Source organism: Fusarium oxysporum, chromosome VIII, assembly GCF_013085055.1.
Source record: "Fusarium oxysporum Fo47 chromosome VIII, complete sequence".
Taxonomy (NCBI): Eukaryota; Fungi; Ascomycota; class Sordariomycetes; order Hypocreales; family Nectriaceae; genus Fusarium; species Fusarium oxysporum.
Window position 1 is genome coordinate 1,929,447 of NC_072847.1, and position 14,265 is coordinate 1,943,711.

At 48.5% G+C, this 14,265-nt stretch overlaps 2 protein-coding genes across 2 annotated transcripts; both read left to right on the forward strand.

The window, feature by feature from the left end:
* Positions 1-1,947: 1,947 nt before the first annotated feature.
* On the forward strand, positions 1,948-10,469 carry FOBCDRAFT_297186 (uncharacterized protein; the record flags this gene model as incomplete). The annotated part of the gene is made up of 12 exons (XM_059611907.1): positions 1,948-2,662; positions 2,712-2,877; positions 2,926-5,503; positions 5,647-6,004; positions 6,053-6,606; positions 6,671-6,780; positions 6,830-7,038; positions 7,087-7,656; positions 7,708-7,759; positions 7,811-10,011; positions 10,075-10,131; positions 10,204-10,469. The coding sequence occupies 12 exons, from the start codon at positions 1,948-1,950 to the stop codon at positions 10,302-10,304; spliced, it is 7,671 nt and encodes a 2,556-aa protein (XP_059467759.1). The 3' UTR covers positions 10,305-10,469.
* Positions 10,470-12,364: 1,895 nt separating this feature from the next.
* On the forward strand, positions 12,365-14,259 carry FOBCDRAFT_187915 (uncharacterized protein). Its single transcript, XM_031188398.3, has 2 exons — positions 12,365-13,124; positions 13,170-14,259. Exons 1-2 carry the CDS (start codon positions 12,532-12,534, stop codon positions 14,092-14,094), a joined length of 1,518 nt encoding a protein of 505 aa, XP_031035663.2. The 5' UTR covers positions 12,365-12,531; the 3' UTR covers positions 14,095-14,259.
* Positions 14,260-14,265: the final 6 nt, after the last annotated feature.

Sequence of the window (14,265 nt, forward strand, 5' to 3'; positions counted from 1 at the left end):
GGCATGCTTTTGACAGCTGTGAGTAGGTAGGTCTTTACTTACCTGATTTGCAAAGAGTTAACGTTAGATTGCCTCAATGGAATCAATGACTTGGTTAACATTGACGATATGGCTTGCACAACTAAGGCAGACAAACGCTGGGAAAGGCCCGAGAATAGGGCATTGTTCAGTTAAGTGGGTGGATCATGAAACCACCTACAGCTTGCCTAGGTACCTAGGTAAGGTAGGCAGGTAGGTGCTAGTTATGGATTAAAGAAGCGATCACAAACCCCCCTTATTCAAATTCTTTTGAAACGGGTGAAAAACAAATTACTGCTGCATGAGGCATGCAATTGATAGGAAACCTGCAGGCGTTGAAAATTAGGCAGCCTAAGGCAGACGGCCGAACACGGTCACAAATCAAATCAAACATGGTTGGTCATCATGGATTGTTGTCGACAAACAGCCGCACAGATTGTGGTTGATCTGGACCTGGAAGAGCTTTACTTCCAAGTTAAGTTACCTACCTGATTCCCACGAATTGGAACGCCCAAATCCTCAGTTAAAGCAATAAATGATGCAGATTTAGGTAAGTTGCTTCTGCCGTCATTTATTCATGATTGAAAGTTGGATGTTTGATGCCCCACCAAAGACGTGATCGCTATCATGACAGCTCTCGCGTGAATGACCTCGAGTACAAAGTTTCATTTTATTTTAACTCTTCGCTTCACGTATTATTAGGGCTTGGCTGACAATCACTGTGCTTAAGCTTCTCTGATTAAGTTAATAATTAATTTTTTTTTTCTAAATATATATATACTTCCCCGTTGAATGCTACCGTGGCCTCGAGAATCAATCTGCAGTGTAGGTATAAATGCCAAACTACGGTACCATGGAACCAATCGAGAACGCGTCCTTGATGTAATCGCACTATCCTCACCCCTTTTACCCCGCCCTCCGACAGCAGTTGACATCACGCCCAAGCTGTCTGGAGGTGAGCTCCCCACTAAAAGGATCTCAAGTTTGTGCGGAACAACTGTCAGTGCCAAAAACAACTGCAAGGCAACCGGACACCAATCTTGATCTACCTACCTTACCCAGCATACATCTTAGCTCGACGGCACCAGAGGCCCTCCATTAGAAACCCCCGAAAGCTTCAAGGCTCCGGCACGCACCATTTCATCCCTTACCCAGCGGCCGTGAGGGTTCTCTTATCGTCCTTCCTTCTTCATACTTTACCTTTCCTAAAAACCTCCAAAACTTCCATTACATACCTTACTTCCTCGCATTGGCAAGATCAGAAGGCTGTCTTTTCCAACAATCTTCTCACTCGACAAAGCAGTATCAAAACCTACCGTCTCGTACTAGTTTCCCTGACAAGGCAAGTAAACACAACCCACTTCTTCTCTTTTTCAAACGAATGTTCCCCGTTCCCTTCCAAACCATTCCCATCTTGCTCTGGCCTACTATCTGCACCCCCAGTGCTCCTGTTATAGCGGGGTATCCACACTAGCAAACCGTGAGCGCGCACTGCCAATCCATGCTCCCCCATATCCTGGCCTGAACTAAGGTGCCTACCTATCCTATCCTCAGATCCATCTCAAAAGTCTTATCCATCCAATCCATCCACTTGTTTCTTATCCGCATTACAATCCAAGTCCCAAGAGTAAACAGTATATTCTTCTGGGCAACCATCTTTCATCCGTTCTTGAACGTCAGGATCTCTTATTCGCACACATTTGTCTACGTTTCCCTCCCCCCCGCACTTGTGCTTTAGCTCTGATTCCCTCTTCGAAACCTCTATATCTTCGAGCTTGGGAATCTTGCTATTTTGCCCCGCTACATCTCACAGTTTCTATCAAACCCACATGTTAATTTTGTGCAGCTATCGCCGGGGCGTCTTTCGCGACGGTGTGACGTCTCTGCACCTCCACGCTTTGTCCCCGTTGGCCTCTCTCTACGATTCCGATGGATCCAGCCTCGAGATCTCCCGTCCTCCCAGATCGTGCTGCCTCCGCTGAAGCGAGCTCGACCCGGCCGAATCCCTTTGATGACGGCAACATATCATCTCGCAAGCGCCAACGAACTTCGCTCTCTGGGTCTCCCACCAATTCTCACAGCACAGTGAATCCTGGCCACGACTCTTCTCGCTCCGCCACTCTTGATACTGAACCTGACTTGCCTCGACCTGGCTCGACAGCTGTCGACTCTCACCCAGACTCCGTCGCGCCGAATACTTCAGATCCAGGGTCTCCTGTTTGCGACCCGTTAACAGAGCCGCCATCGAGCATGGCTACTCTTAACCTGAGAAACGCGCCCGAGAACGACTCAACTTCCTCACCACCTCCCCCGAATGTGGCCCAGTTAGTTGCGGCTGAGACTACGGCCTGTGGCTTCAAGGACCAAGTCAAAGAGAGCGTCGAGGATGCCGAAGTCGCTATGGTACCGCCTCCCCAGAACCTCGACACTCCACGGTCCAGCTTCTCGCATTCAGCAAGCCCTCCTATCGAGGTTATCACTGTGCAGTCGGATGATGATATGGCTTCTGATCGCCAGAGTATTGGGGTTTCAATAGTTGACGATGATTCTGTCATGGTCGATCCCATCAATGAATTTCCTTTCAGGGAACCCACAGAGACACTGGAGGGAATGGTGGTGCGGCTCAGCAATTACATTGAAACTCGTAAGGCGCATTCTCTTTTTCCTGGAGGGTCTAGATGCTAACAGCATAGAATCTTCGATCGATGCAGGAGTCATCTACAAACTCCAACAATGGCTTGGACGTTATCTTGATTACATCGCTACTGCCAATCAGCAATTGGTAGTCGATTCATGTCGTCTCAACTTTGTTTTCTGGTTGACCTTCCCACGCATTATTACGGCTATGGCTGCCCACAAGTAAGCCCACTACGCACTTTCCTGTGTACCGAGACTAACGTTGCACAGGCCCCCGTTTCTAGTAGATGATTTGTTACGGCATCCCACGAAGGCCATCTTCTTAGACTACGCCAGGTTGTCGGCATGGTTCGTCAATCAGGATATTCATATGATCAAAGAGTTCATAGCGGAACAGGGAGGTCGGAGCCAGCAGACCTTCGAGCTTTTCTGCCCATGTTATCTTCAGAACCTCCACTCAATCACCAATCCGCTATTGTTAAGCGATGATCAGTACGAGCATTTCGGGGCCTTGTCCACGGCCTTTCTTAAGGCATACCAAGACAGCCCAGGTGGGAGCCTCAGTCGCCTTCTCCAGCTGATAAGGGCATTATTCCAAGTTATCCCTACATATCCCCGGTTGACTAATGACCTTGCACCTATATGCTTAGTCGCGTCAGATATCATGGAGGATTCCTGTAACTTTGTTACTCCCGAAATTGCTTCCAAAAGCAACCAGAAACTTCTAATTGGTCACACATTGCTCGATCTGATATACGAAAGATTGGACATCATGATTGACAAAAGTCCGACGCATCTCATCGCAGACAGGGTTCTTATGATCGTTCAAGCTTTGTCAAATATGATCAACATAGCTCTCAAGGGTGATCACGCAGCTGCAACTCTCATGTTGGAAGAGCACCGCGCAGAGTTTCCAGCAGTGCCTCTCAGATACACTGCTGAAGCGATTTCTTATGAACACCGCTTTCGATTCTTGATCAAACTAATAAAGTCAAGCCAAATGCAACTTCGATTTCAAGGCATGACACAAATGTGCAAAGAGCTTATTGCCTTCTGGAAAAGGCATTACGAAAGTAAAGCCGATGATGGAAGCCATTATGTCGAACACATTGCGGAATACCTGATCCGGACCGGGTTTATCGACTATCTACTGGGCGCCAACTGCCATCCTGAAATTATTGTTGAGGGTGCCAACATTATTGGCTTCATCATTGTGACGAGAAGGTACCGAAGGATGCATATCGATAGGGTTTGGGAGGGCATTGCTTCCAGGCAAGACCCCCGTACCGCTGACGCTCTGGCCCGCATGGTCATTCAAATCGCGCATCTTTTCGACGACGACGGGTTTTTGCTTCTCTGTGAGAAGTTCCAAACTCTCCCCATAGACGCATTTACGCCCGTCATCCGAATGCTCTGGGAGGGTGTCATGAAGCATATGGCAGACAAATGTTCGTTAGACCGTCCTCTCGTTGTCCAACCGTACAATTTATGTCTGCGTTTGTTGAGGGATTCGTCTGTTTGTGCATCCGGATCGCAAGTCATGTATCCTGACATCCAACAAGCAGCAATGCAGAAACTCAGAGAGCTCCTGAGGTGCGGCCCAAATACTGAAGGGCAGCAACAGCTCTATCTTGGTTGTCTTCAAGATCTTGCAAATAAGTCTGCAACAACCTTGGGAAGCCTTTGGTGTTTGTTCATCGCATTACGGTCGAGGAACTTGAGCCAAGAGATGCACTGGCTAGTAGAACACCATGACTTGACAAGACTCGTAATTGAAGAGTTGGAACATGCTATTGGTGCTGGCCAGGCGGCAGGTATTCTGGCGGTTCTCTCGTGCTCTGCCAACCAACCTCGGAAAGAGTTCATTGCCAACCTCATCCAGCTTGAGCCACTGTCAATCACCGAGGACCTTGGTGTCAAACTATGGGGTATGTTGGTAGGGCCAATTTCCCTTTCACCAGACGATAGGCGGGTGGGCTGGGAAATCTTGAACAGTCTCCATCGGAGGAACAACAATGGTAATCCTTTCCTTCAAGCTTGTCTGACCTACCATCTTCCAGCCCTTTCGTCCGAATACTTCTGTGAGGGTATGCTTGACTTTCTTCGAATTGAGATCCTCCCACGCCTCAACGACAATTTAAACCTTGCTCTCGATGACCCAGAGGCAGTTGCTACTAGTGGCATTGAACAATTGTGGCGCCTAATTCTCGAGGCTGAAGATGAGACTCTAGTAGACAGGGCCATACGAACTCTCGCAGTTGATATCTATATCGACAGTCGATTTTTCAACTCTATTTCAACTCAGCGAGCACAATCTGTCCATCTGAAGCTAGCTAGCCGATGCTTAGAGCAGCTGAAAAGTGCTGCCCAGGAGCTAAGAAATACAAGCCAAGGCACGAACAGCGATGACCAAGTCGTGGTTACCGCAATTACGCAACGGCAGCTACGGCAGCAAGAAAGGGTTTTCACCCGTTCGTTGAAGTTTCTCCGCTATATTCTTGAAGCACACCAGTCGAAGCCATCCTTGTCCGCACCTGATCTACGAACACTGATCCCGCAAGCCTCCCACGAGGTCCAAGGAGATTCTGCGGGCCTGAAGTATCAGTCCTTTGACGGCGACCAGCAGACTGACATCAAGCCACTTGTCATTGGGAAAGCGAACACGGCAGCCTCGCTCCTCGCTAGTTTGCGGCAAGAGACTGGGTTCGAGAACTATCGGATATACTACCGAGGCCGACCATTCTTGCCGAGTGAGCAAGATATATGCAGATCCTTAGAAGATCTATGTGTGCATGATGGCCTTATACTGGTCAGACGTGAAGAGGGTGGCCCCGCCCTCTCCAACAGGGTCAGGCCGGGCGCTTCACCACTAGAGATTGAGATTTCCGCCCACTTTGACGAGATGTGGGAGTATTTGAGCATGGATGAATCACTGGCACAAGAGGCAAGTACCCGCACGTTGGCGATCGGAACTTCGACTGACCCTTCCAGATTTACTACTTTCTCATCAAGCTGCCCACAGATGGTCACTTCATGAGGTTGATCGGCAGTGAAACAACGTCATCTAAAGATATCTTTCCTTCTGGCCAGCCCTTCAAATCTCTTTACGCTGTCCATGCGTTGATCGAATATGCTGAGACCCTCCTCCCTAGCCAACTGATCAGTCATCTTAATGATGCGACCGCTGGCTCAGGGCCCGATCCTGTGATCCTTCCCGAGGCTCTCAAGACACCAATATCCTTCATCGTACAAGCAATCTCGGATGAGGACATTTTCAATGGCGCTTCGGTACTCCTGCGGCTAAAGTTGGCGTCTACTTTGCTCCATGCCGTTCGGCAGTTTCTTGACAGTATGTTCACTCATCAAACATACATTATTCGGCCTAACAAAGTTACAGGAGTCGGCACCCTCAGAGGTTCGGCACCGCCACAGGGGCTCCCCCTTCCTGACCCGAACAGGTTGGTGAAAATGTTGTCGTATGCCATAGACTGCCCGGGCGACATCCCTTCTCCGGTCATAGCAGGAGCGCTTGTCATCTGTCTTCGGTTGAGCATGCTTGATGACAAGTTTTGGGCTGAGCTCAGCACAAACCCCGACTTTAACGATATCCTGCATCGCCTTCTACTTATCGATTCCCGCCAGACTCTGAGATCACTTTCTGCGAAACTAGTTGAAGAACTTTTTACTGTTATGAGTACTGCCACTCTCATTAGTGAGACTGACTATGAAACTTCAGTTAGATCCCGTGAGTGCTCAATGGCGGAGTATTTCTGGAAGGTCACCAGCGCCATGGTCAGACAGACGACTGTATTTCCCAGCCAGTGCGAAGAACTCTTGAAATTGGTTTATTTTCTCGTTGTGAAAATCAACGCGCGGTCGCCTGAGTTGTTGAACATTGAGACGTTTGCCTCTCAAATTAGCCAGCTTCTTCTTGAGCATACTACGACCGAGGTAAGCCCAATCACCGTCTCGTCATAACGATATTGTGCAAGATAGCTGACCGCATGATCATTAGACTATTGGGTCATCAGGTGTAGATGATTCACTCGCGAGAGGTCTATCGTCACTGTTGCACATTTGTCTCCAGCTAGATAACTCAGTCGCCCAGTCCAAAACACTTCCTAGGTATTATACTGCATCTTTGAGGCCCCGAATATATGCTGATTTAGCCCAGTAACCTCGCAATGTCACTTGTTTGGAAGCACTTATACCCTCCTAAAGGCCAGCGAAGTGGGCAGCCTGTACCCAAAGTGATCCTTAACGAAGAGACTCGAGCGAAACTTTCAGATGTGCTATTCACTCTTGTGAAACATGACCAGAAGAAGATGGTGGTGGTTGTGGAAGCTCTCGACCAACAAGTTCCATTCTTCGAAGATGAAGAGGGTATGTACTATGTTGTAGTAAAAATGTGAATACTGACATCAGTTCCAGACGACCACTACATCTACGATCTCACTTACCATTTCGACCGACACAGAGCTCTTCGGGCCTCTTGTGGGTATGCTGGTTTGCTGAATTTGTCCAACACTTGTTATCTCAATTCCTTGATGACACAACTCTTCATGAATACTACGTTTAGGCGTTTCATCCTCGGCTGCCGCATCAATGATCCTGCAAACAGCCAGCAACTCCTGTCCTACACCCAGAAACTGTTCGGTCATATGCAGGAGAGCTACCGTCGCTTCGTTGATCCGTCAAATTTCGTCCATTCCATCAAAACATACGACGACGCATTGATTGACATTCACAATCAGATGGACGTCGACGAGTTTTACAATCTACTACTTGATCGCTGGGAGACTCAGCTTTCTGGCCACGATGAAAAACGGGTTATAAAATCGTTCTATGGTGGTCAGCTTGTGCAACAAGTCAAGTCAAAAGAGTGCGAACATATTTCGGAGCGACTCGAGCCATTTTCTGCAATTCAGTGTGATATCAAGGGAAAAGGCACATTAGCAGAAAGCCTCCAGGCATATGTGGATGGCGAGGTCATGGAAGGAGGTACGTAAAGTCTCTTAGTAAGAAAACAGGAGATGCTGACCGAATAACCAGACAACAAGTACAAATGCTCAACATGCGACCGCCATGTTGACGCAGTCAAAAGGTATTGGCCTCCCTCCCGGCGTGATGCCTCATAGTAGCTAATGTTTCACAGGGCCTGTCTCAAAGATGTTCCCGACAATGTCATATTCCATTTGAAAAGGTTTGATTTCAACCTGCGTACCTTGCAGAGAAACAAGATCAATGATTATTTCTCCTTTCCGGATCAAATTGATATGCGACCATATACCATTGAGCATCTCAGTAACCCAAAGAGCGACATCGAGGAGGACATCTTCGAACTAGTAGGTGTCCTCGTCCACGCAGGCACCGCTGAATCCGGACACTACTACTCATACATTCGCGAGCGTCCTTCCTCAAGTAATCGGCCCTCGTGGGTGGAATTCAACGATGACTTAGTAACTCCATGGGACCCTGCGCAAATGGAATACTCCACATTTGGAGGTCCGGATCACCGTCCCATATACGATACTAACGGCATTTTGTACGACAAGAACTATAGCGCCTATATGCTGTTTTACCAGCGTTCTTCGTCTTTGCGCGCGGAACAGGAAAAGATGCTGGCCCTTGCCATTCCGGCACCCCTTCGCGTTGGCGTGCCAGACCACCTTGCAGACCATCTCTCAGACGAGAATACAAATATCCTCCGCCGCCATTGTATTTACGACCCGAGCAATGTCAAACTTGTTCAAGTTCTGTTTCGTCAGTCACGACAGCACTGTAGATCCATTGGCAGAAGCGAAAAGAATTCGAGTATCAACAGCTTCATGGCCATGCGTAATCAAGAGCATGGACTTCAGGATCTTGCCATGCGAACGCTCAATGGTAACTTAGATCAGGTTGTCACAAGGACTAAGGACACTCCAGATTTCCTCTCATACGAAGAGATTATCGACGACGCAGTCACGTCATGCGAACGGTGTGCTTTTTCCTTCTATGAGTACTTTAATCAGCATCCGAGCGCTCTTCGCATGCTTTTGCAGCGTAATCCAGATCAACTAGTGCGGAGCAAGATCAGGAACCTTTTCAAGGTTGCAGTCACCAAGATCTCGAAGGCTCTGCCCAATGTTTACGATCCGGAGATTCGATACAAGTTGGTTCATGATGCTGACGGAGATGAGACACTCTCTGAACCTGATGCTCCCCATCGCTCCGTTATTGATGGTGTAATGATGATATTCCAACACCTTTGGAAATTCTTCCATATCCACATTAGAGCCTGGGACGAATACTTCGGAGCTGTTCTAGACTTTGCTGAGATGGGTCATCGGGAAACCGGATATGTCTTGGCCGCGAACTTCCTAGCGAGCGCTATCAGAATCATTTCTGCTGATCCGCTCCAGGAACTCAGTGGGAACTGGGCCAGAATGCTTCAAGGTGTCATTAGGCGGAATAATACTACAAAACCTACCTCGTATGTATCGATTATCAAACTGGTCAACCACTTGATGAGTCAGATGAGGCCGCAAATAGGAGCCGAATATGTCGAAGATCCGACAGAGCGTGTATCACAACTGGTCGAGGCCTTCAGCTGGACGTCCGAAGAGGTGGATCTTATTTACAGCAGTCCAAACGGTTCCTATACCAGCCTGTTTGTTGAAAAGCTCCTTACCCTCGATCAGGAACACGCAGGCTGCAACAATATCATCAGAATCTTGACAAGGCTGGACAACAGTATGGATGAAAAAGTACTCGGGACCTTGAAGTTATGTATTCGTGGTGAGACTTCGACCCAGGCCATGGATCCGTTTCTGCGGGCTTCTATCACGTACCTTGAAAGTACAGAACAGCTCAGCAACGCCAAGGACATGATTGAACACGTATATATGCAAGCGAAAAGCCTTCAAAACACCGAGGGGGTGTATTTTGTTCAGCTCTTCAGAACAGCATTGGATCTCCACCAACAAGACAGGGAGTTTTGCAAGGCGGTTCGCACGTTCAGCCGTGGCCTCATCCCAAAGTGGGTACCTTTTCTCCTCGCAAGCCCTGAGGAACAAGTGCGCCGGAGCACAGATGACTTTTTAGTTTGCGAGTTGGGTAAGATTGATGTTGGTGCTACCAGTGACCGTGATGTCGCCTTGGATGATCAAGTCTCGATCAAACAGATGATAAAGCAAATCGGCCTTATGTGTCTCCTGTATCTCAGGGACCACCATGTGCGCAGACGAGCTCAAATGAGTCGGGAGATTGCAGACAAGTTCTTGAAGGTAATTGAGGGATGTGCAGCTACGGCTGTGGCAACAACCCCGGATACACAAACCGAGCTAGATGTGGAATTCCTCACATTGCAGGAAGGTAGGTCATTTTCTCTACAATTTTATCCAGTATCATCAACCAAAAGGCTCACATGATTCACAGATGTTTTGAATCCCTTCCGCAGGCTAATTGTTGACGAACTGGAGGAAGATGGGTCCGGTATGTTACAGTCGCTCAGCGACTCCAACACAATCATAACAGACTTGAGGTGACGGCTGACGTTGGGCAAAGACTGGGAAGGATCCTGCGGGTCATCTGAACAACTTGATGACATTGTTGAGATGAACATTCCAGGAATGAACGAAATAAACGATCTGGAGCAGATGTCATGAGGTTGGGATTGTGCCCAAGGAATTTAGACGAATCACCGCGGTTGCTCGAAACCAGAATATTACAACAGACATGGACACGGACAAGCGGTCACTGACAAGGAAGGAAAGGCGTTTAGTGGAAGCTGGATGGTTTCTTATTCTGAGCTTATTGATGGTTTGCTTTGACTAGACCCTAGCTTAAAGGATGAGTGGGCAATGGATGGTTTATCAGGCTCAAAACATCACTGTACAGTCATGGTATCGAGGCAGAAGCGAGTGTTTCTGGAGCAAATTTGCATAGCAAGGAGTGATGGCGTCATGGAAAATAAGATGAATAGGATGAGGGAGTTATGACTGAAACAGGCAGAGAAAGAGACAAGCTCCCAGTCTGTTCCTTAAAGCCAGGACAGTATGAGACTCATCAGCTAACGGATAGCCTACCGGGTCAACGAATACACGACTACATGATCATGATAGCCAGGTAGATGATCCGATAAGCCGCGGGGCATCTCCTAGCGAACTCGGTGACCTTGAATGAATTCACAGCCAGATTAGAATAGAGTTGTGTTTGTTACCGCCAGGTGAAGTGAGGATGGCGCCATGTGATTCTATGAATAGCGACCTGAGAATAGCCTCTGATTAACGGGAGCCCCAAGCCGCGCGACAGGCGAATGGGGGAAATCCTGACCATCGTTATCCATTTCCGCACGCGAATTGGACTGGAAGACCCTGATCCAAGCAATGAAGGTCCAGGTAATGACGGTACCGACAGGCCAGGCTGGCGGCTGGCTGAAAAGCTATCTTTAGCCACCGGATCAAAATGGTGGCCAGCCTTAGCACGCCAATGCTACGATGCCATTCCACAGGTATGCGAAAATTCGCAAGTTTAGAAACATGTCTTTATAGATGAAACAGCGGGTCTCTGATCTGGAGATGTGTTTCTGCTTGTCCTAGATACGGTTGAAGCGTTTCAAGCGAGATGTTTTGTTTTGTTTGGTTTGGTTTGATTCACGATAACTATGGAAGAAGCCGATGTTTCAGCAACATATTATTCATACATGTGCTCCATGCCCATCTTGGGCTGCTCGGTCCATTGAAAGATATCTAGGATCTCAGTGTTGTTATCTAGCTATCGAGATATTTTGACCCGGGAGACGGGAACTGTTGGTTCACGTTCACACCCCGACTGCCGAGATCAGGAGCAGCGATCTTGGTGTCGAAGTTGGTGTAGGGAGGAAACGCAGGAACAGAACGGGGGAGTGGTGTTGATGGACAAGGATAAGAGACTGTTTTTAGAACAAGGGAGAATACATACAGTGTATTCAGGCCTATGATATTTTGTTTCCGCTAGATTATGGAGGTCTGATCGTTGAGCTTCTCACTATAAACGTGATCAATATTAAACTATTAGTTAATTAATACAAGTGATATCCCCTGCTCGATCAAAATCTGCGAGTTCATCGTCACACTCACATGCATACAGCCACTCACATGCCTTGCCAGGCCGCCAACTACCTTCTAAATTAAGTATAAGGCTAGAGCTGGCCAATCACGGCCCTTTCTGTCAACCCCGCCAGCAGCTCAAAATAGTAGCCGAGCTGCCACTAATGCACGTTAGCCGCCGAGATCCTTTCACTAAACCGCATTGGTCACTCACAGCGGGGCTGCATTTTGATGTAAACCACCAGAGGTAAATCACCGCTTATGATCAACTGCGACTGATTGATGCTGCAATTTCCCTTTCTTCAACACACGACAACGGAGCCTTACTCATCTTGGCACGCCTCCGTTTCATGTTCCCCCCATGTCCACATCCACCGAGGTTATCAGGCGGGCCGCTCAGTGAGAGGCCACCAGGGGGAGGGGAAAAGTGACTGAATGGTGAAACATAAACAAGCTGCCTTTGGTTCTTTTTTTAGATAGACATGTCCGGGGAAGAATAAGCTCGGGCGCGGTCATCTCTTTTAATACTCTTTTCGTCCACTTGTTGCTCTCTGCTCTTGAAACTTTTCTGACGCAGGATCACGACGACGACGGGTTCACAATACCATCAAGTTTGAGAGAGGATATCACAGCTGCTGTGCGGCTTTTTGCTCGGTTCGGTCACCTTGTTATATCTTCTTATCTTTTTTCGTTTCTCTCTTCTCAGTGTACCTCGTTGCTTGTTAGTTTTCTTCATTCTTCGCCAGATCAGACCAGGCCAGGTCAAGTCGTCCTATTTACTGAAGCACAACTTCACAACTTCCAAATGTCGCTCAAGGATAGGATCTCGTCACCCCTCGAGGCTGGTACCTCAATCCTCGATGCCCACCACCTGCCACCGCATCTGGCACCGGCTCTCGAGCATGTATCTTCGCGTCTGGCCCGCAAGTCGCAACATATCACGCTTGTCGTAGCCCGTCGGGATTATCAACTCCCTTCTGTTGTGCCTCCCAAGGGTCTGCTGACTCCGACGACTCCTTCACCACTATCTCCTGGTCTTCGGTTGAACCTCTCTCAGGGTCCTGTCTCCAGGCTCAAATCGCTGGTGAGAACTGGTTCTTCAACATCCCTGCGGTCGATGAATTCTCCGCGGAGTGCTTTGTCTTCACCCGGTCAGGTCCCCCCGCTTGAAGCGTCCAGCCCTCGGTTCAGATGGCCTCTTTCACCATCCACGCCAATGTCTCCTCCTCCCATGACACCTTGCACCGCATCATCGACGACCACAGATACCATGAGCTCTATGATGAGCGCATCGTCAGGCTTCGGTATGCGACTTATCCACACCAACGAGCTCCACCCTAGGTCCGAAAAGATCCTCAACTCAATTTTGACCAAGACGGAGAAGAAGTTCGCGATAGGGTAAGACACCTCAGTTTTCCATAGAACCTAACTAACTCACCAAAGCACTGAGTGGCTATCACCTGCTGTCAGAGCTTCCTCATGCGGGCTCACGAACCAGCTCATCCATAGCTCCATCATCCAGAACGAGGTCCTTTTCTGCTCCGAAGGCCTCACAGTTCTATCACTTGATAGATTGTACAGTCTCAAGAGTGCCTTGTCCAGCTATTCCAAAACGAAATCCCACCTCCGTCTCGAAGACGCCGTTGACGAACTCCGACGTATCATACTGGCAACCAATGGTGCAAAGGTTTCGAAAACCGCCATCCTCCGATCGTATGACTGGCTGAGTGTGTCTAATTGGGCACTTGTGGACCTTGATCGCATGTATAGGCGAGCATATGGAGGACCAGAGCAGTATGGTGGTATCTCAGGTCTTACTAGCTTTGCGGAGCCAGCCATCCAACCTATCAGCGACTCACAAGAACGATACAAGGAAGAAGAGGCTGAGGAGGCGACAATAGGCATTGCTGTCTCCAAAGGGAAGACGCCCTCGCCGAAGCCTCTGCTTAAACTCCAGACAAATTTCACTCCGGGACCCATTCTGAAACCGAAGCCCAAGAAAATTGAAGTCCCAGCTCCAGTTTCGGTTCCAGCTCAAGCTCAAGCTCAAGCACCAACTCAGACCGAAGTAGAAGAGGAGGAAGACGGCGATCGCACGGCACGACCGACAGATCAATTGTATTTCACAATGCAGCAATGGGAGCCACCTTCGACGATAGATCAAATCTTAACCGCCGGTCCCATCAATCGAAGCGCTTTCAGTCCCCTCACACCAACACCCATCATGAGTCCAGCATCACCAAGATTTGGGCCGTTAACCCCGCATGACTATGACGATATTTCGCCCACCACGCGAGGAGAATGGGGCTTCATGATGGCAGACAATGCCTTCCAGAGTGGTCGCAAGGCCGGAGTTGAGATCTTTTGATATTGTAGGCTTATTTGTTTTGTTTTGTCGGTTGCATGGCGAGCGTTTGGCTTCAAGACACCCCATTTGTTCGATTGCACGTATGCTTGGCATATTAGATCTTAGCGTTATAGAGGGCGGCGTATGTTTGTGGAGTAAATATGCTGGACAAAAATGGGGGAGGATAGATAG